The sequence below is a fragment of the Montipora capricornis genome, chromosome 3, assembly GCF_036669925.1.
Source record: "Montipora capricornis isolate CH-2021 chromosome 3, ASM3666992v2, whole genome shotgun sequence".
Lineage (NCBI taxonomy): Eukaryota > Metazoa > Cnidaria > Anthozoa > Scleractinia > Acroporidae > Montipora > Montipora capricornis.
Window position 1 is genome coordinate 53,451,742 of NC_090885.1, and position 20,000 is coordinate 53,471,741.

At 41.2% G+C, this 20,000-nt stretch overlaps 2 protein-coding genes across 3 annotated transcripts in view; one reads left to right on the forward strand and one right to left on the reverse strand.

The window, feature by feature from the left end:
- The window catches only part of LOC138043378 (adhesion G protein-coupled receptor A3-like), a 37,519-nt gene extending 27,794 nt beyond the window's left edge, over positions 1–9,725 (forward strand). Inside the window, exons 14-19 of the mRNA XM_068889616.1 lie at positions 577–622; positions 1,019–1,134; positions 2,008–2,159; positions 3,363–3,628; positions 4,189–4,255; positions 6,297–9,725. Of these exons, the coding sequence (XP_068745717.1) occupies positions 577–622; positions 1,019–1,134; positions 2,008–2,159; positions 3,363–3,628; positions 4,189–4,255; positions 6,297–8,976 (3,327 nt within the window). The 3' untranslated portion in view covers positions 8,977–9,725. The remainder of the gene's footprint in view (positions 1–576; positions 623–1,018; positions 1,135–2,007; positions 2,160–3,362; positions 3,629–4,188; positions 4,256–6,296) is intronic.
- A 5,933-nt stretch (positions 9,726–15,658) lies between these two features.
- LOC138043380 (polycomb group RING finger protein 1-like) overlaps positions 15,659–20,000 on the reverse strand; it is a 10,710-nt gene continuing 6,368 nt past the window's right edge. The window contains exons 6-10 of one of the 2 annotated variants that reach the window (XM_068889622.1): positions 19,526–19,649; positions 19,361–19,391; positions 18,809–18,907; positions 17,796–17,876; positions 15,659–16,557 (exon numbers count right to left, since the gene is read on the reverse strand). In XM_068889622.1, the coding sequence (XP_068745723.1) occupies positions 16,492–16,557; positions 17,796–17,876; positions 18,809–18,907; positions 19,361–19,391; positions 19,526–19,649 (401 nt within the window). In that variant the 3' untranslated portion in view covers positions 15,659–16,491. Of the gene's footprint in view, positions 16,558–17,795; positions 17,877–18,808; positions 18,908–19,360; positions 19,392–19,525; positions 19,674–20,000 lie in introns of both variants that reach the window. The other variant, XM_068889621.1, reaches the window with a different exon arrangement.

Sequence of the window (20,000 nt, forward strand, 5' to 3'; positions counted from 1 at the left end):
TTGCATTAGATTCAGTCCAAATGAAAAGTTCGACGTTTGAACCGGGCCTAAGGATTTGAAGAGTTTGATTTAAAAATGTCGATTTCATAAGGACTTAGTTTGCATTATTTTGACTATTAATTTACCATTATCGACTGCAAATGGTCGCGTTTGTATCAAACACCTATATGTTCACACTTTCTGAATAAAGCTACTGGTGGAAAATAGCAGGCATTTGAGGAAAAAAGACCTTGAGTAGTGTTACATGTACCTGTAAGCTGAGAAAGACCCCCCCCCCCCTCCCCCTTCCCTACCAGGCAAGGGCCAGATGCTTAAATATATGACAATTTCATATATATCCTCATTCTTAGGCACTTAATTAAAGAGTTGCGATATATATATATATATATCCCTCACTCATTACACTTAACCATACGATGAAACCTTAATGATGAAAATCAATTTTAATTTTGCTAGAAACGAATGCTGGGGTTTCGTTTAACAATTATTGCGTATTTGAATCTATCCAAGGTAGATGAAGTTTGTTGGGCTGTTTCATCTAAGGGATAAGCTACTGTTATTTTTGTGTTTGAACAGGAAGGAAAGCAACCGTTATCAGTCTACTGGAATTTCAGTGCAAATGGTGAGGCCTTGAAACAAAAATGTTTCATAAAAACCGACTGGGGAAAAACTCCTTTATCTGATATTCTAAGGGAATTTGAGTTGTGTTATGTAGACATTGCATGCGTTGTTACACAACAATAAATCGCTTCCCTAGTCTTCTCGCCCAAACCGGCCAAGGAGGGCCTCCGCGCCACGCCCCTTCTGAGCAGGTTTGGGCGAGAAGACGGATCACATTTCAAACTAATCGCGTCCGTGAACTCTTTTCGAGTTTAGCATATTTTAAAGCTTCATGATCCTCGATTCTTAACCAAGTCTTCACCATCTTGAAGCAAAAATCGAGTATCGAGAATCCAGTCTATACTGTAAGTTTTCCTCCTGTGGTACTGGATACTACTCACCAAGTTTTTGTCCTTAGGTGGGTTTGGTAGCTGGAAGGAGAATGTGGACTGCAGTCAAGTTTCATTTCAAGGCAACAGTACCGTCACGAAGTGCTTACAGCGTGTAAACAGTAACATCGTTGCTGTCATGATGGTAAGAAGCTAACGGGGTGAATACCACCTCAACCCCACCCCACCCCACTCCACTATTGCGCGCGTTGTCAACCGATTTGACTCGATGAATAATAATAATAATCCCAATGTGCTTCTTCGGCGCGGTCTTAATACAATTCAGTCAATTCAAGTGTACGTTTTTTTTCCCGGGAGACAAAAGGAAGTAGAGGAAATTAATTTTTGTTGAAATAATCTTGCTCATGCCAGCCCTGCTACTAAGATAAGTTCGTGGTCCCCACCCCCTCCAAGATTGCATGACATTTTTCTTCTTCCTTCATCTGCATCACAAGTGATTCCGGGCATTTGACTTGAGTATGTTATGGTAGGAAATGTTGCCTCCTTTTTAAACTGTTCTCATCCAGTGAAAAAAAATCTTTTCAACCAAAATTCTGTTGGTGTTAAATGTATATATCTTCGAATATATCTGGCCTACTAATCGCCCTGGGGACTGAACTGCTAAGGGCGCAGCTCAACGAGGTCGTACCGAAGGTGCTGTGCATCCGGCTGGACGCTCGGTCTCTGAACACGACCCATGCATGACCTCGGAGCACAGCAGCACAGCCAGATGAAATAAGCTGGGAGTCGATTTTGCTGGGGGACAAAAACCGGAGTGCCCGGAGAAAAACCCTCGGAGTAAGATTGAGATCAACTGACACTCAGCCCACATAAGAATTTAGCATGCGATCCTGGGTCCGTAGAGTTGGGAGGCACAAGTGTTACCACAGGGCCATCCTTACTCCTCCTTGTTACTCCTATTTGTTACCCTTCCTCGTTTCTTCTCCTTGTTAGATACTCGAATTGAATTTAAATGAACTAGCGTCAACTTTAACTCGCTTTTTTCCATCGTTTGTAGAATGTAAGCAAGCCAGGAGCGTCTGTGGAGACAACTCAGGGTGCAAGGTTCCTCAAGTCGCTCCATGGCGCTATGCGGTTTATTTTATTTGCTGCTGCCGGAATTGCTTCTCTGCTGATCCTGATAACAATGGTAACTTATGCAGTTCTGAGGTACGTAGAATAAGTTACATTATAACATGCTGAGGCGACCTCTCTATTTTCACGTCTCTACTAGACTTTGCCATATTATTGCCAGTAATATTTCACCATAATGCTCCCATAGCTTCATGAAATGAACGAAAAAATCTGTAAAACAACTCCTCTAAGAAATTTAAGTTTTGCTTTTGAAAGAAGAATGCAGAACAGAGTTCATCCAGCAGTAAGCCAGTTATGTTAAGGATAAACCCATGAAGTATTTCATCATTACGTTGCATGTTGTTAATTTTTTATACATGGTTTTTTAAACAGCTTTATCGTTGTTTTTGCCTTGCTAAAATCAGCAAAATTATGCCATACTGCATCGTGTGGTAGTGCTTTTTACAGTTGTAGCTGGGTTACCTGGCCTAAGAATGGAAGCGAGGCTGCCTTCGACCCTGGGGTTGATACAAACCCTTGTGCTTTTCTGTCAATGTAAACTACCATCCCTTGCAACTACCTGTCCACACGCTTGACAAAAACATGTTCTGCCGGCCAGTCAAAATTCAAAGTTTTGACAATCAAACGTAAAAGGTTACCTGCCCACTTTGGAACGTTTTGGCGCCATTCCGCAAACACTTCACCGGAAGCAAAGTCAACAACGCGTACGGGCATTTTGTCTTTTGCTGTTTTGAACACCTTGCTTGAAATTCCTACCTAGCTTATTTATTGTAAAGGGCATGTCTTGCCAAACGGCAAATAAATCAGCTGCGATCATTTGCGTAACTGGCGCCAAATCGTTCCTAAGTTGGCGGGTAAACTTTGAAGTTTGAGTGTCAAAACGTTGAATTTTGATTGGCCGGCAGAACATGTTTTTGTCACGCGTGTGGACAGGTAGTTAAGTTGCAAGTGACGGTAATTAGAATACACAATTTTTCAAAGACGACCAAAATTGCGCGAGCCATAGGCCTGGTGTATTACACTTTTTGCACTGTGTTACACTTGAACTGCACAGCTCTCAGCCAATCAGAATCGAGTAATTTTTTCATGTATATTATTAACATGATAAAAGCAGTGAGGTCTGTATCAATACAAGGTCATCGGCAGCCTCGCAGCCATTCATAGGCTAGATCACTGAGCAAACAACTGTACAATGGCCTATTTTCCAACGACCGAGACGTGACATGACTCGGAAAAGAAGTACTCCGCACTAATCATAACTTATCACTTCTTTTTCAGGGAGCTACGGTTCGACAGAGATGACGCGGCGATGTTGATGAATGAGTGCCTTGCATTGCTGGTGACAATTGTCGTTTTCGTGTCGGGAATCAATCAAGTTTCGAATAAGCTTGTGTGTCGCTCAGTTGGAGTACTACTGCATTATTTTGTGTTGTCTTCATTGCTGTGGATTGGATGCAGTGGAATTTGTCTTCACCGACTAATACGAACAGCCATTAAACCTGAAGAATACAATCCTGTTCTTAGATATTACATGACGAGTTGGGGTAAGTCTTTTTAGCCTGAATCCCTTCAGACCCAAAATAAACGGTTGAATAATGAGCTTTATAATTAGCCGTAAAACGCTAGTTGGACACTACAGAAATTGTTTGTATGAATTGTTATCAAAACAAATTGCTTTACATGGAAAGGGAAAAATCCTGGTTCGTGTCGTTCCTCATTGAACGGGCTTCAGGATTGGCCAAAAGAACAATTGAACGAACAAAGATAATGGATTTAGCACAGAAAACAATATGAAGCACGACACTATACAGCCAATGAAATATAGTGTTCAACAAGAGGTGCGACTCTAATTCCCCCCCCCCCCCCCCCCCCAAAAAAAAAAAATAATATATATATATATATATATCCTATTTTTCAGGGTTGGAGTAGGGCGGTAAAAGATGCGACGCAATTCAAAAATAACTTGAAAAGCTTTGACCAGTCTTGCGGAGCAAACATTTGTTGTGGACTTTTCTTTTAGTTTCTTTCTCTTTCAAATATAGACGTAGCAGGGCTTGGGAAACTTGACTGTGGGATTCTCGTTGATTTCTCCGTCTCACTGCAGGTATACCACTTATTATTTGCGGAATCACCATTGCTGGTAATGTGGAGAATTATCAAGTCGAAGATTAGTAAGTACAGTACTGACCTAGAAACCAGTACCTAATGTCTGCGTTCCTGATTTGAGGTTGGGTGCCCAATACATCCAGAAGCCTTGTTTTCAAAGGGGCTGTGCAACAGATTTTCTTTAGTTATACCAATTACTCGTCCCTACTCGCTATGCAATCTAACCCAGAACTTATCTTTAAACTGAACAAATCAATGGGTCATGACAATTATTAATTAAGCAATTCGAGGTCTTTTCCGTGTTTACGTTGCCTCGTCTAAACACGAGGGGGAATTTTGGAGAATTCGAACCGAGACGCAGTCGAGGGTTTGCATAACTGTCGCGAATTCTCCCAAATCCCCGAGTGTTTCCCACTAGCCAATCAAAACGTGCCTCTAACAACACATAACCAATCAAAATTCATGTGATGTCACAGCCGTATTTATATACTATCATCTAAACACACCTATTGACCATTGAGAGTGCGCGTACTATCCTAATTATTTTATAAATGTCTGTAGCATACATAATAATTTAAGTTGCAAACAACAGAGATAATTTTTCAAAACCTGGTCAATTGGCTGAACAATTGCAATTTATTTTAATCTTCTTGCCTATCCCTTGAGACCTCCTTTTGTATATTTGCTGTTTTATTCAAACCTTTTTCCATTCTTTAAAGTAGGTATTTTCACCTTTCTCGTGATTTGGTAGCGAAATCCTAGTCCAGGGCTCGAAATAATTTCCGGAAAGTCTCCGGACACGATGACCGGTCAAATTCATTTTAGCTTGGTCACGTACCGTTTCTGGCCTGTCAAATTATATAAAATAAATAACTCTTAAAACAGGGGCCCATGAACCAAAACTGGCGTTATATATTTCCAAAAAAAGTTGTTGCTTAGAGCTTATAGCACTTTAATTTAAAGCACTCATTGTCAACAACGGTTCTTGTTGCTTCAGATCAAAGTTCCGCAAATGACAATACACAGCGACTTGCTACAACTGAACAGCATGGAAATTTTAATTTATTTCATTTTCAAAACGATCAAATGTGACCGGTGAACTTGAACGGCAAGACGAAAGGTTGACCGGTCAACTCCAAAATCAGTTCGGACATTGTCCGTTGACCGGCCGTTATTTCGAGCCCTGCAGTCGCTGAATTTTGTTATATTTTCTGACACAACCCCTTAAACTAAATTACTTTCATTTACATTAAATCTGATTGCGAGCACTTCGGGCAATTTCACGCGATTTTTCCAAGCCTTATCGAAACAACTGAGATTGGTTACGAATAAACAGACCAAGCGAGGTTTGACGCTACAATTCTCAATTTTGGTATTGTCCGATGACGCCGTAGTTCGGCGAGAGCTTTGAATAAAACCTGAACTTAGAACAGTTGCTCAAGGCCCCATTTGACTTCATGATTCGTGATTGAACATGGTACTGAGGGAAAACAATGAACGCTTATTGCGATTGCTTATTTTTTTTTCTCAAACGAGAACTCCTACTCATTATTTTTTTCATTCTCTTGGATCCTCCTCTTTATGCTTACAGTTTTCGAACAAACTTCATTTTTAAAAAAATCTATATTAATTTAGAAGCATTTGGCGCCAGTACTCTTGAAAGGACACTAGAGACCACCATCAGAGTTGTATTTAAAGGCCTTACCTGGACTTAAACCTTTTTCATAAAACACACGAGAGTTTTTTTCTCAAAGCTGTGTCTGTAATTCGTAGCGTAAACCGACGCACCAATCATGTCCTCTATAACTGCAGTTGCAAATAATTTAATTGGCAACTTTGAGTAAGTTAGCTCTCCTTAAATTGAGAACGGCGACCTTTTGTAGCTTATGTATCTTGGCAGGATCAAGACTTGCTTTTTAAGTAATGACCTTTTGAAACGTTTTCAGCCTCTTACTGCTGCAGTGGGTAGATTTGGCAAATTTTGGCAAATTTCCAAATAGAGGTAGCCTCAAAAATGCCACAACTGAGGACAGACGAAGCTCAGAAGTACTGACTTGTTCATATTTTTTTTCCTTCTAAGTAAATGTTTTAATCGTTTCTTTGCAGTTGCTTGTTGCGATCAAATCCATTCTACGGGGCGTTTGTTGGTCCAGCCTGCTTGATAGTACTTATTGATGTAATCATCTTTCTTCGCTTGTCAAACATAATCAGAGACAGTTATGATACCAATACTTTCTTACAAGTGGAATCAGAAGGCGATGGAACAGAAACTGTAGCAGAGGAAAATGCATTGGTGATTCAGCAAAACACGTCGCCAAGCGGAGAAGAAGAGAATGTGGGTGGTGTGGATAAATCGGCTTTACCAGACAGAGTTGAAATGGACGACCTCCTTAGAGGGAACTGCGTTATTTTATTGGTTACTGTTGCAAACATTGCTTTGGGAATATTGTTGATTCGTTACCGGCAGAATTTTGCGCTTTATATCACTTTTCACTGCTTGTTAGCAGTAGCGCTTATTGTCTTGGGTGTGGTCATTTTTTTCTTCCATTGTTTTAAAAAGGAAAGGTTTCGCTTTCTGTGGCGCAAAATTTCTTGCAAATGCCGCTGCCTTCTTGGAAAAAGGTATGAAATTGAAGGGAAAATCCTTCAAGCTGATGATTCAGATGATATTCCAGCGAATATAACCGCACAGGATTCCACGAGTGGTGGGGTGGAACAATTTCCTGGCGAGGAAATTCATGGTGCCAAGAACTTGCTTTCCATGGGAGACGGTGATTCTTTGTCAAATGTATCTTTGCCATCTTCAGCCGCCATAACACTCAACAAACAGGTGGTTGATTTGCCAGAAAAAGAACTACAAGTTGAGAAAGCTGCTTCAGTGTCTGATAAACAGTCGTGGGCTTCTGCTCCTCTTCCCTTACAATACAAACCCCGAGGAAAGCTGCTGAAAAAATCTGCTAGTTATCGACACAGTTATACGGAAAAGACGTGTTCAACGCCTACCATAGAGGAATGCCGTAAAGCCCCGTTGGCCCCACCAGAGGGGACTGCAAGCTCTATTCAATCCAGTCTACAGATCGCTACTGATACAGCGTCCAATGTTGCTCCGTCGCACGGACCCGCGAGCGCTCGTGATGCTGTGGATACAGTCAATAAAAACGTGTCATGTTCCGCGTCTGAGGTGTCCATTCCTTTGGAGCCTCCTATTACAAAAAATAAGCCTCCTGTCCCTGGTTTGTCCTCTCATGGCTCAGAGGGAGTGCCCCCTCTCCCACGCAGGAAAACCCACCCCGCTGTAGCTGAAGTCCGAGATAGTCATCATACGTCAAGACCCCCAGGTATTGATCAAGAACTCATCGATCATTATTCGATCCCTGTGGGCGCAAACAGCATCCCGCGCCAGATACCCCGGGATCACGTAGTTGTTCGTGAGCGGTATCACATTCCTTACGAACCACGCGCGGTCTCAGAGAAACCACGAGACCACTATCGAATACTGCCTCTGCCAAGGAGCGGAAGGGAACATTATCTTGCACAACCTGGTCGTGATCAGTATGATCATCCGCGGGATCGACCGTCAAGTCCAAACTTGGATAACCAGTATCAGGCAGCACCAGAAGAATCGAATCCAGGGCAACCAAATTGTGATGTCAATCAAGTTCCAACTCTAACTCATCGACGGTCACCTTATGAATACTATCGCTTCCAGTATGATTCACTGGCCTCGCCAAGAGCGCAGGATTTGTGTCAGAGGGCACTAGATCAAGTATCTCCGCGATTACACGACAACTATCAAGTACCTCACGAGCAAAGTCCAGCACACGGACAACCTGGCAGTCCAACGGGAACTCCACGGTTACATGAATACTCTTATATATCACCTGAAAACGTTCGCCCAAGATCACCTGACCCTAATGAACCAAGCCTTACTCCAAGGTCTTCTGATCACAGTCGTGTGGCACATGACGCGAGTTTTGCTCGAAGGCCACGTGGTCAACATCACGTTGTACCTCTTGATCACGTGACAAGCGATCAACCCAGTGATAGACCGTATGAGATTCTCCTGACTCGTGATCACGTGAGACGCGATCAATTCCCCAGTGAGAGACTTTATGAAATTATCGAGGCTCCAAGTGACCAGAGTTCGGTTCCAAGGACGCACGAGCCCAATGAAAACGAATGTTTCCGTGATCTTTCTCAAACTCCACATGATCAAAACGTAATAAATGAATCTGCTCGTGTTCAAGTTCAGGAAAGTGTGGAAAGACCACGTGACCAGTACGCTGGGGAGGGCCCGCGGGAGCCACCACAAGCTATAAATCCTGATGAAAAGTCAACGTCAACCAACCAGACACCAGGCGTGTCTGTTGATCAGAATGCAAGTAGACCTCAAAACGGTCCCAGTGGCAGTAGAGAACAACCTAAAGGAATACGCGTTTCACGCCGAAGGTCACGCAATCCCTATCAAATTGCGCGTGACATTCATCAAAACCTTGGTATTGAAACGAGGCCGCGTGACAGGCAGTCACGTCGGCAACATCGAACACCTCCTGCTGATCACAGCTCTCAGCCGACAAAGACGTACAATAAATTACCAGTGTCGAGTACAGGCGACACGCCAAAAGAGCGGACCCCGCGGTCATCCATGTCATCCTGGAAAGAAGATCGGCAAAAATCCGCCAAAAAAGAGTGGACTAGTGATATGCCGAAACCGGCGGTTTTTGTTCCTTTGCCTCACTTAAAGCGTTCCACCCCTGAACCGCCACGGAATGAAACTAGTGTATAGTTGTCACTGGACGAAAAACAGACAGCCAATGCCAGTACTAGGGCATTGGGTTCAAACTATTTGCTAAATCACGAGAACATAGAAGGAAATCCGTTATCCCCTGTCTCTTTGAGGAAAACAGCTCTCAAACAGATGCTAAGGAAACTGTGAAAGACCGATTTTGTTGGTATTGTGCCTATCTCGTTGACGGAAGGCTGAGTTTGGGAGAATACTCTCATAAAAATTCAAAACGATGGGCTGATCGTTGGCAAAAAGAGGCTGCTTTGACTCGCAATGTTTAATTTTGTGCATTCGCCATCTTATTAAGGCGGCCAAGAAGAAAGAGAAGTTGATATGGTCGTATGGCTTAAGTCACACGTATCCGCATAGCCATCAAATAACATGCGCTGCGTTACGTCGGACATGCCGCCATAAATGTCAGTGCAAAAAATACTATGCTTGTAAAAAATCTTCGCGTATACCGTGCATTAGCTGACATTGTAAACCACTGAGCCACCGAATCGATACAGAACGATTTTAATGCTTTTTAATAAACAAAGGGGACTTTTAAAGATTATTTTTGGCCATTTGTTGCATCAGTTCCTGTAAGAAGTAGTGTATTTTAAACAGGGAACAAGAAGCGGCTGTAGGGTCAGTGAAGATAGTGTCACAGTTGATGCCAGTTGATTCAAGCCATTTTGAACCAGGAGCCATCTTTGTTTTATTGTTTAACCTAGTGTGTTTTTTAAATAAAGACAATGAATTAACAAGCCACAATTTGTCATGGTATCCCTGCTCATTGTATCGAAAATATCATTTACGACAGGGTTCGTACAAAGTCTTGAATTCTTGAAAAAGTCTGGAAATTTGCAAACCAGTTTTCCAGACCTGGAAAAAGTCTGGAAAAATAATAAAAAGTCTGGATAATTTTTTGGTTTCAAAACTGAAACAAGTGCTTTATTGCTAAGTGAATTTTTGCAGGTAGTCAAATCTTATTTAAAATTTCGTCTTTGCCGAAAATATTCAATCACAGACCCAGAAGGCTCAGATCTCTCTTACACCAGCACTGCATCGTGGTTACGTGGTTACTGTATGTTCATAGAGCACCATGGGACAAACTATATATGCTAAACTTGGGTCTGGAAAAAGAAATTGACATTTTGGAAGTCTGGAAAAAGTCTTTGATTTTGCAACGAAAACTCTGTGCGAACCATGTTACGATGCAATTTTATGTTCCCAGGTGCGTCTTGATCTGAAAATAGCTACATATTTAACGAGCCGCTCTGAATTGCTAAAATAAGGAAAGACTGGATGCGAGCAGCAGACAGGAGGGTGAGAAAGGACCATGCGTTTCCCTGAGCCCACTTGATGGGTAAATTTGGGTTTGGATGATACGAAATGACACAGGTCACATTCCACTGTGCTACAGACATAACAATTCAAAACGATGGGCTGATCGTTGGCAAAAAGAGGCTGCTTTGACTCGCAATGTTTAATTTTGTGCATTCGCCATCTTATTAAGGCGGCCAAGAAGAAAGAGAAGTTGATATGGTCGTATGGCTTAAGTCACACGTATCCGCATAGCCATCAAATAACATGCGCTGCGTTGCGTCAGACATGCCGCCATAAATGTCAGTGCAAAAAATACTATGCTTGTAAAAAATCTTCGCGTGAAAATAGCTACATATTTAACGAGCCGCTCTGAATTGCTAAAATAAGGAAAGACTGGATGCGAGCAGCAGACAGGAGGGTGAGAAAGGACCACGCGTTTCCCTGAGCCCACTTGATGGGTAAATTTGGGTTTGGATGATACGAAATGACACAGGTCACATTCCACTGTGCTACAGACATAAAAACAACATCAAAAGTGTTTCCTAGCCCTAATCACTCTACAAAAATGTTGTTTCAGGTCTAGGGAGATTTTTTGGCTTAGTTGTTCATAACTGGAGCAAGGACTTCTAGTGTTGACCTGGGGAATGTGACCTCTGTTTTAGACCCGCGGCTATGGTGAATATTTACGCAGTAAAGACTGGATCTGAATTTATAACGTCATAATCCGGTTACGTGTGGACCAAGCCTTAAACAGGTCTAAACTCGAAGACACACTTGAAAAAGGAGTTGCATCGCGCTTTGCTGTTGTTCCAACTTATCCAAGCGTGGCTGATAATTCAAGGCAGCCATCAACATTAATGGCTTAAGGGAGACAGAACTCGTCAAAGAGATCTCATTACTGGGTTGCCAGTATGGCAAACCCAGTCGGGATCTGCGTTTCATTTGTTTGTTTTATTTTTTTTATTTTTTTATTTTTCATTTTTTTCCGTGTCGGTAAAAGTCTTGCCTGTCACTCCCCTGCTAAGTGGTGTCTTTGAGCATAGCGCCTTCTGCTTGTATTTTCTTAGGATAGAGAGGGTAGTGAAAATGCGTAGATTTCTCTGGTGGACACGGTAGAACGATAAACTTAACCGGCAATGGCGTCGAAAGTCATGTAACGCGAATGGCGTTTTAGTGGACCTTTGAACAAAATATACCCTTGTGAAGCTCAATAATGGCAAGTCAATTGGATAGTGAACAAGACAGACGGTGGAATCTTAAAGGGGCTAGGTCACGCTGTTTTAGGTAATTTTGTTTAATTTTGTTAGTTATGAGCTCTAAACGTCAAATTGGCAGAGCAAGAGTCTTTCATTTACAAAATCACGGCCACGTAACAATTGAGAATGATTTTCCAGCTGTTTAAATGACATTTTGATATAAACTGATATAAATTTGAAAAAAAGGGGGGGCCGACGTTTTTCAAATTTACCCAAATGCAATCCATATAAATCCTCCCCAGTTTTGTCCATCCTTGTCCCTCCTTAGCTTTCCTCTGTTTTGTTTGAGTTCCTCTATAGTTTTGAGCCGTTATTTTGTTATTTCAGGTAATTCTATGACCATTTGATCAATGCTGAAATTGCCTAAAATTGCGTGACCTAGCCCCTTTAAAAGCGACGAGTAATGGACTTCGACAACAATCTGTCGCCCGTCGAGCCGAAATCAAAGTGAACTGCATTCTAAGATTTTACCAAGTGTGCTGTTATGTAGAACACTGAAACCAAATAGAAAATTCTCTGGTAACTTATGGGTTCAACAAAGACAGAGAACGAATCGAACACCTTAAGTGGATCTGTGATCAACTCTGCACAGTCTTCAGGTAAAAAAAAAAAAAAGGAAATGTGACAGCCAAGAATTATTTGAAAGAAAGCTTATCGTCTATTTTTGTGCTTCATTATTCAAGGAAAAGGTTCTTCATGGAAACGGTTTGATCCTGAAATTTTAGTTTGTTGTAATATTATTGCGCATATTTGACACGATTGAGTTTTTTCTCTTCACGGACGCAATGAAATAGGAAGGGGTTTTTGCCACTAATAGCAAATATGTTGTTTGTTTCAAAAAATTGTTCGCTGGAAAAGGTGGCCTTTATGAAATTCATCATGTTTTATGATATGCGAGCTTAACTGGATAGTTTTTATGGCAATAGTAAATCATTTTCGTGTCAAAATGACGTTAGCGTTTTTCTGTTGTGCTAACTTAAGTAAAGATAAATTACATTCTGCCTCGTGAGTTTGTTATTCTCGTTAACAGCAATGGCGTCGAAAGTCATTGCAACGCGAATGGCGTTTTAGTGCATCTTATGTTGTTTGTTTCAATAAAATGTTTCGCTAGAAAAGGATTCTGTGATATTTTCTGCCTTTGTGAATTACAATATCATGTTGTGTATTGAATTTTCGAGCTTAAAGTTGAAACGTGATACCGGAAGATATTTTTAGTATTGCCTGTAAGCAGGAAAGGTTTCACGAAAATAAACAGGTCTGTTGGAAGAGTGCTTAAGTTTCAACAAAATGAGCCCCCAAATCAGCCAAAAATTGTGACGCCGGTGAATAATAAAGTAGCTGCTATTTCCAAAATGATGGAATTACCTGGTGATAAATAACGTCGTCTTGGAGAGTAAATTTTTGACTTTGCAGAAACAATGGTCAACCTCACTCAGAGTTTAAGCGATTGTGATCTTTGTTTTGAATTCGCTCATTTATTGTCAAACTTTATAACTCTTGACAGAAAAATTAACTTACGAGAACCCGGTATCTTGCCATCATTTGACACAGATGCTTCACTGTTTGGCGAGTAAACATGCCGCGGTAACTTAATCACGGCGCCCGCTGAATTCTGGCGATGTCACCTTCCATTTTGCGATTTATTTGTGCAACCAAAAGTACAATAATAAAATTGAACGTAGAAAAAATCCCCCAAAATGTTTGTTTTCATGTCGTAAATATGTTATTCTAGAGCGACCGTCCTGGAAACTTCCTTCTGCTCTTTCTAAAAACTGTGTATCAATTTACTTTTGCATCAATATTTGTTTTTGCATAAAGTGCATTTGTTAGCGTTAATAGTATTTTCGGTCCAATGCTTCTGTTTTACGAAGGGATATGGTCACCCATCCAGATACTAACCCAGCCGGATAGGAAATAACTTTACTAACTTTTAGTATTACAAAGCTGCTCAGAGGGTACGCTTAAACTTGTGGTGAAAGAAGTTGTGGGGGAGCTTGAAAATTATCAACATGTCAGCCCAGAAGCCAATGTTTCTCGATTCCCATTTATTTTTTTCAATCTTTCTGGGTTCAGGACTTTGCTAGTAACCACATGTCTTCTCAGGTTATTTACCCAAGACTTCTATCATGGCACTACAATGATAGACAATACCAAAACAATATCGTGCACTGTTAGAACTACATATTACGCAAGGACGACTTGAATCTCCTGGAAGACAACACACAGCTCAGTTGACATTTTATATGGAATAAATCGCTGTGTTACGTAACTACCACACGTAAGCAATGCGTGTTTATTTTTTCTAAAGAGGACAGGAATTTCTTCTTTCTGACAAATGATTAATTAATAGGCCGGTAGCCAGGTTTTTAACCTCAGAAAAGGATCTGTTTCGTCCTACGAACGTGTGAGGACCTGTGAGCCAAAGGGCCTCTGCTGGTATGACTTCTGGGTGACCCCTTAAATGGTCTTAATAACCCCCCAACTAGAAAAAAATTGTCTGAAACGCTGCACGTACCAAAGGCTACCCAGTGTACCCTCACGGAGGGTCTAGTTTAGGAATAAAAGTGACCGAAGATCTACAAAACGAAACCCATAAACATTGGCATCTAAAACATCGCGTATAGATTGCAGTTGAAGGCTTTCCCAATTGCACGAATTATAACGGAGCTCCGTAGGCGTCCACGCATTTTCTTCGTGTTGAAGAAGCTGATGGGCAGTGCGGCCCAGTGGTTAGGGCGCTTGCCTTGAGATCCAGGGATCCCGGGTTCAAGACACTTTCTGGTCACTAGTTGAATTTGGTCCTGGTAGTCTCTGGTTCAACTTTTCAGCTGCACTTGTAAATAGCCAACTAGCTTGCCTCCGGCCAGTTGGGATTCCTAACAGTTGCTTTTGAATGTTCTGTTCTGTCGTAATTGTGTTTCACTGGACCTGAAAAGCCCCATGGGGAGTGGTCAATTAAGATTTCGGTAAAGGAAAACGAGGTGTCCGGGGAAAAATGTATAGGGTCAAACTATATCTCATATTAAAGCTAATACATGTAGATTGAATTATTTGAATAAAGTTTTAGTTATTTTGAGACCTCAAACTCAGAACGAGTCTGCTACAGAAGATTCGCTCTGACGAAGGGCTAACGCTCGAAACGTCACCTTTTAGAATCTCTGTACGGTGGCCAATTTACATTATCAACTCCGTTGATAAAACCAAATTTTTGTATGCTACAGAAGCTCCTGCCCCTTCACTTTATTGCGAAAATAACCGCACTTTGTTGCATCTTAGTCAAAGATGAATGCACTCCAATACCGTGTGTAGAATATCACGCAGCCAAGTCGAAAGTCTCATCTCAGACTTAATTTGGGCAGAGAAAAATCCATAAAATCAGTCTCCGAAGGCAGACGAAAAATTCCTCTCACGGTATTTGGGGTAGTACAATCATCTATTAGAATTGAAAATTTGGGAGCGATTTCTTAAAACCAGTCGGGACAGGAGGTCCGGGAAGTTGTAATTTTGGCTTCAAAAGAAACCCCTTGAAAATCGGGCTTGAGGATTTCGCGTGCAGTTTACGGTCTGCTCAACAACTCCACCCCTACTTGAAAGCCAATTCTGCTGCGCCAATCAGCGTTAAGGCACGTGTTAAGGTAGCAGATCGCCCGTGAAGGCTGTCAATCCTTTCACGCGTGATTGACATAATTCGTCAATCATTTTTCGCGTGCAGATTATGGAGAGAAACAAAGAATAGCTGTTTTAAATTTTTTTTTTTTTCGGCGAAAATATACATCACAGCCCACCGATTCAAGATTTGCAAAAACAAAAAAGGGCCACGGGTCAACAGCCCATTCGGCTTCGCCTCATGGGCTATTGACCCGTAGCCCTTGCGGGCTACGGGTCTAATTGTTAAATAGCACCTTTCGAGTGCTTTATTAAGCGCAGGGGCACCTTCAGATAGCAGGGTATGCGGGGATTAACCTCCCTCACTTAGGGGCCGACTGCATGAGGTGAGCCAGCCCGACTTGGGCTAAATTTAGATTGTCATATGAACAAAAGATAACAACAACAAGAAGTGAAAAGACGTTTGTCTCGCTAAATTGTTATTCACCATTCTACAATTTAAAGAAGCCTCAAGGTTTGCTATTTTATTTATCCTTTGTTTAAACGTAAAAAACGACTACATTTGTATTCCGTGGGCCATTTTGCTCTAAAGTGGAGTAATGTGGTTAGAAATCGCTGGCCAGGCTAACCGAGCTGTTCCGGTGAACGCGATTACATGGAAAAATCTCAGCCCGCTGAGCCGGGATCCCGGCATCGAAATTCCGGGATCTCGGCTAGACGGAGTGAGATTTTTCCATGTAATCGCCAAAGTGATTTTTGGTGTTTTTCTCAGACGTTGCGGGATCTCGGGTAAACGAGCCTGCCCGCCTAACCGGGCCAGCCCGGATCATGTAATCGGCCCGTTAAAGCCAGAAAGTGCATTCAATATCGACTCTCAAAATGAGTGACGCATGCACGAGGCCTCCGCAATTTCTTTTTCCAGCTTGATCCTCATAAAGGATTGAAAATTTGAAAAAAAAAAAAAGATAATGTTACGTTAACAGACGTCAAGTATTGGAAGCCATCCTCTACCAATCTGTCAGAGCCAGGGACAGGCTGAAAAGGTCCTAACCAGACACTTGTAAGAGACAAAAATAACAGTGTTTTTTTTTGTTTTTATTGGTTTCTCTTCTTTGCTTAAACTCTGTTGTTTCTTGAATGTGCTTCGTAAGAAAAAATTGTGAATGCCGCAAATCATTTAAACGACATTCCCCAGAAGTAATTCAGGAAACTTTAAAAACAATACTGTTTTGCAAGAACTTTTTCTTACAGGTGGTGTACTTCAGTCTCCTTTGATCTTGACGCAAAACCTGTTGGTCGGCACAATTTCTTTAAGAGGACATTATCTGCCAGACAACTGACGTCATGTAACAGTATTCTCTGTTCTGTCCATTGCTCGGTAGTGAAGAACCAGGGGCGACGACTGCTCCTGGTGGAGAAAAAAAAAATACAATTCAATCTTGACAATTCTTTGACAACTCTAATGCAAATTGCAACTATTTAGCCAAGGGAAACGAAAAACCGTGGCTCATTTCATGAGCTGGAGGATCTCAAATTCAATTTCCTTTTTCACTTCCACGGAATTCAGGACTTCAACGGGGTTTGAACCCATGACCTCGCGATACCGGTGTGACCCTCTAACCAACTGCGCTATGGAGCCACTGACGTTGGGAGGTGGTCATTTGGGGTTTCATAACTCAGTTGGCTAGCGTCGCACCGGTATCGCGAGGTCATGGGTTCAAACCCCGTTAAGTCTTGAATTTTTCAGGATTCTCTACGCAATTGCTGAAATTGCGTCTATAACTGCGAGGATCATAGCTTTACTTGATTTCATATCCGCAGTTCAGTATATGCTTCATTTCATATGTGACATGGAGTTTCCAAAGAAGACATGAGAGGGAGTATCATTTCGTTCAGTATATAATTAGTATACTAGTCCATGAGCCCAACAAATTAACCTGCTGCCAAATAAGCGGCTCCATGGCTCTGTTGGTAGACCATCGCACCGGCATTGCGCAGAGGTCACGGATTCAAAACACGCTGAAGCAACCCGAACTTTTCAGGTGTCAATAAGATATAATTGCTTTAATGGATCACTTCGCTCTTTCGAACTTGTGAACTGTTTACAACTCAGGCCCCAGTTGTTCAAACGATGGATAGCGCTATACGCCGGATAAATCATTATCCAATAGATGAGTCATAGTGAAACCAATTGCGCTATCCAGTGGATAGTGATTTATCCGATAGCGTTATCCACCTTTTTAACGACTGTGGCCAGATCCGTCACGTTCAGCTACGTTTGGGACCGCAGCAGTCGCGAATTCTTACTCTGCCTGGCCCCAGTCGCTCAAACGATCGATGGCGCTATTCGCAGGATAAATCACTATACAGGGGATAAGTCAGAGCGAAACCAATTGCGCTATCTAATGGATAGTAATTTATCCAATGACGTTACCCACCTTTTGAACACCTGAGGCTTGATCGATAAAGTGGATCTGAGGAGCTGATGATAAATGCATGGCGGCGCAACCGATCAAGAAAGAATGCAAAGCAAGTAAAAGTCGTTGTGAAAGTCTCGCCTTCTGGTCAAAATAGAAACACGGACGTCTGTAGGGTACGGAATTTTTTTTAGGTGAAAGATTGCTCCAAAGAGAACTTAACTGTTACCTCTTGAGGTGACAGATTGTCGCTGATATCCTTGAGAGTCAAATCTCTTCCCATCTCTGTTTTATCATAAAGGATTCCGACCTGAAATATGAGAAATTATCGCCCTTGTTATGAATCCGATCACAAAAAGAGCAATAGAAGAGGATCAAACATGTTAATCAAAACATTAGAAAATCTAAAATATATCAAGAATGTACTTTAAGATTACTAAACCTAGAAATTTGGGTAAAGAACTCTCGCTATATTTCCTTTACTTTTTTCTTAAGTCATCACTTGTAGATTGTACTATTTAATGCTGATGTGAAGTATTGTAATAAATATTGTTGTTCGTGTTGACTGGTTTACTGGATTTTCTCCGTCCTTCTGATTGCTTTTGTCATTCAAATGTGCAACCACAGAAACAAAAGAGACCATTTATTTCGACATTTTATTAATGACAACAGGTGACGTCAACGATATCTTGGCTATATAGCACAATGCGTGCAAAGTAGTCTGCGAGCAGGTTCTGTCTTTGCGGTGGAAAGGAGAGCCTGTTCGCAGACTACGTCTAAAGTAACCTATTAACTAGCCCCTACCAAATTAATAGATCTAGACATTGCCCTAAAAAGTGAATGCGTAAAAAAACGTAACTAATAACATTAAAGTTATTAAACGTCCACAAAAAAGGACATACATGTTCCTCAAAACTACTAAATGTATTATGTATGTGGTAAACAGACATCTATAAAACTTGATTTCAATATTGCCCCATCTAGAAGCGATCCTAGAGCGTGTAAGTGATAATAATGTTATCACCATCATCGGGCATCTCTAGTAACTGCTGGTCTGGAGAAAATCTACGCTTGATGGGACTCACACAGTCGTGAGTACCGGTACAATTCTCAATGTTGAGCAAGATTTTCGTTTCAAGCTGTTTTGAAACTGCTTAAAAAAACCTCATTATAAATAATCTTAAAAACAATTCAAATTTTTAATAAACTAATACATGTACAATGGGCACAATTAATTTTTACCATGTTTTCAGATTCCAATTGCAGCTTGGCAGCTAGAAACCTCTGTAGCAGTCCAATAGTGACCTGTGTTGAGAGCCTCATAAACTTCTTTTGCAGTGGCTAAAAAGGAAAACCTCTGACTTACTCACTGAAGAATTGTTGGTCACTTACATCTAGGGCATGTACCACTAATATTGACCTTGAGCAAGGTTGAGGAAGGAAAAAACAACCAATAAATTGGATTGGTTTGGCCTCATGCTCTGCACCCAGTGTCTATCACACTGTGACCACAGGCAGCCCAAGGTCAGTGTGGTAGCTAAATAAAGCATTGTATTGCAAAGGTTTGTCACAATATTGTTCTAAAATGGTATTTGACTCATCCAATTCTCAATAAAGAAGACTTGGCTGATGCAGTCATAGTCATACTCTTTGTTGCCTGTCAGCTGGCCTGTTTTTTACCGGATCAAAATAATACTTAGTACATGTACAAATTGTTTACAAATCAAATAGGTTGTCATATATACAGCTGACAAGTTAGAATTTTATAAGAAACAGAGGTGTATTAATTATCACCTCAATTCTCGCAGGTCCACCACTGCCATCCCTGCAAATAAAGAAAATTTAAAGTGACAAACTCACAACAATGCTTAATGAACAAAAGCAAACGATTCAGCCAAGAAACATAAACAACCATACCTGCAACTTTAAAGAAGCCAATAGGACTGCACCATTACTCACCGGAATGTTTCAAGTTGAAGGGAAATTTGTTCATTTGTGCGATGGTAGCTCTTTCCTATCTTTGCTTTGTTGCTGCATATTTTTGGTACTCCTGTCTTTTGTGTTTTCACTGACTTTGATGACCCTGATACAGGCAGTGGCTGTGTAACTTACAGATGTCACAGAGAACAAGGCATAATGAGCACAATCCACAAACAGATTACACAATGTCATGATTTATTATCATTCTTATAAGAAACAAATGGCATACTTCTCAGAGTTTTTCCCTCCTAAATTTAGTTTGCAGTAAGTGTAAACCCATATTGCATTTTGAAATTAACTTTCCCACATGTGCTCAAACATATTATTTTAATTAATGTCTTGACCTTCCCAGTTTTTTGGATTATAATAAGCCAATTGTGGTTCAGAAGACAAGCAAAAAAAAACACAAAGGCTTTGGGGATTAATTCTATCATGAAGCTTCTCGCCATTACTT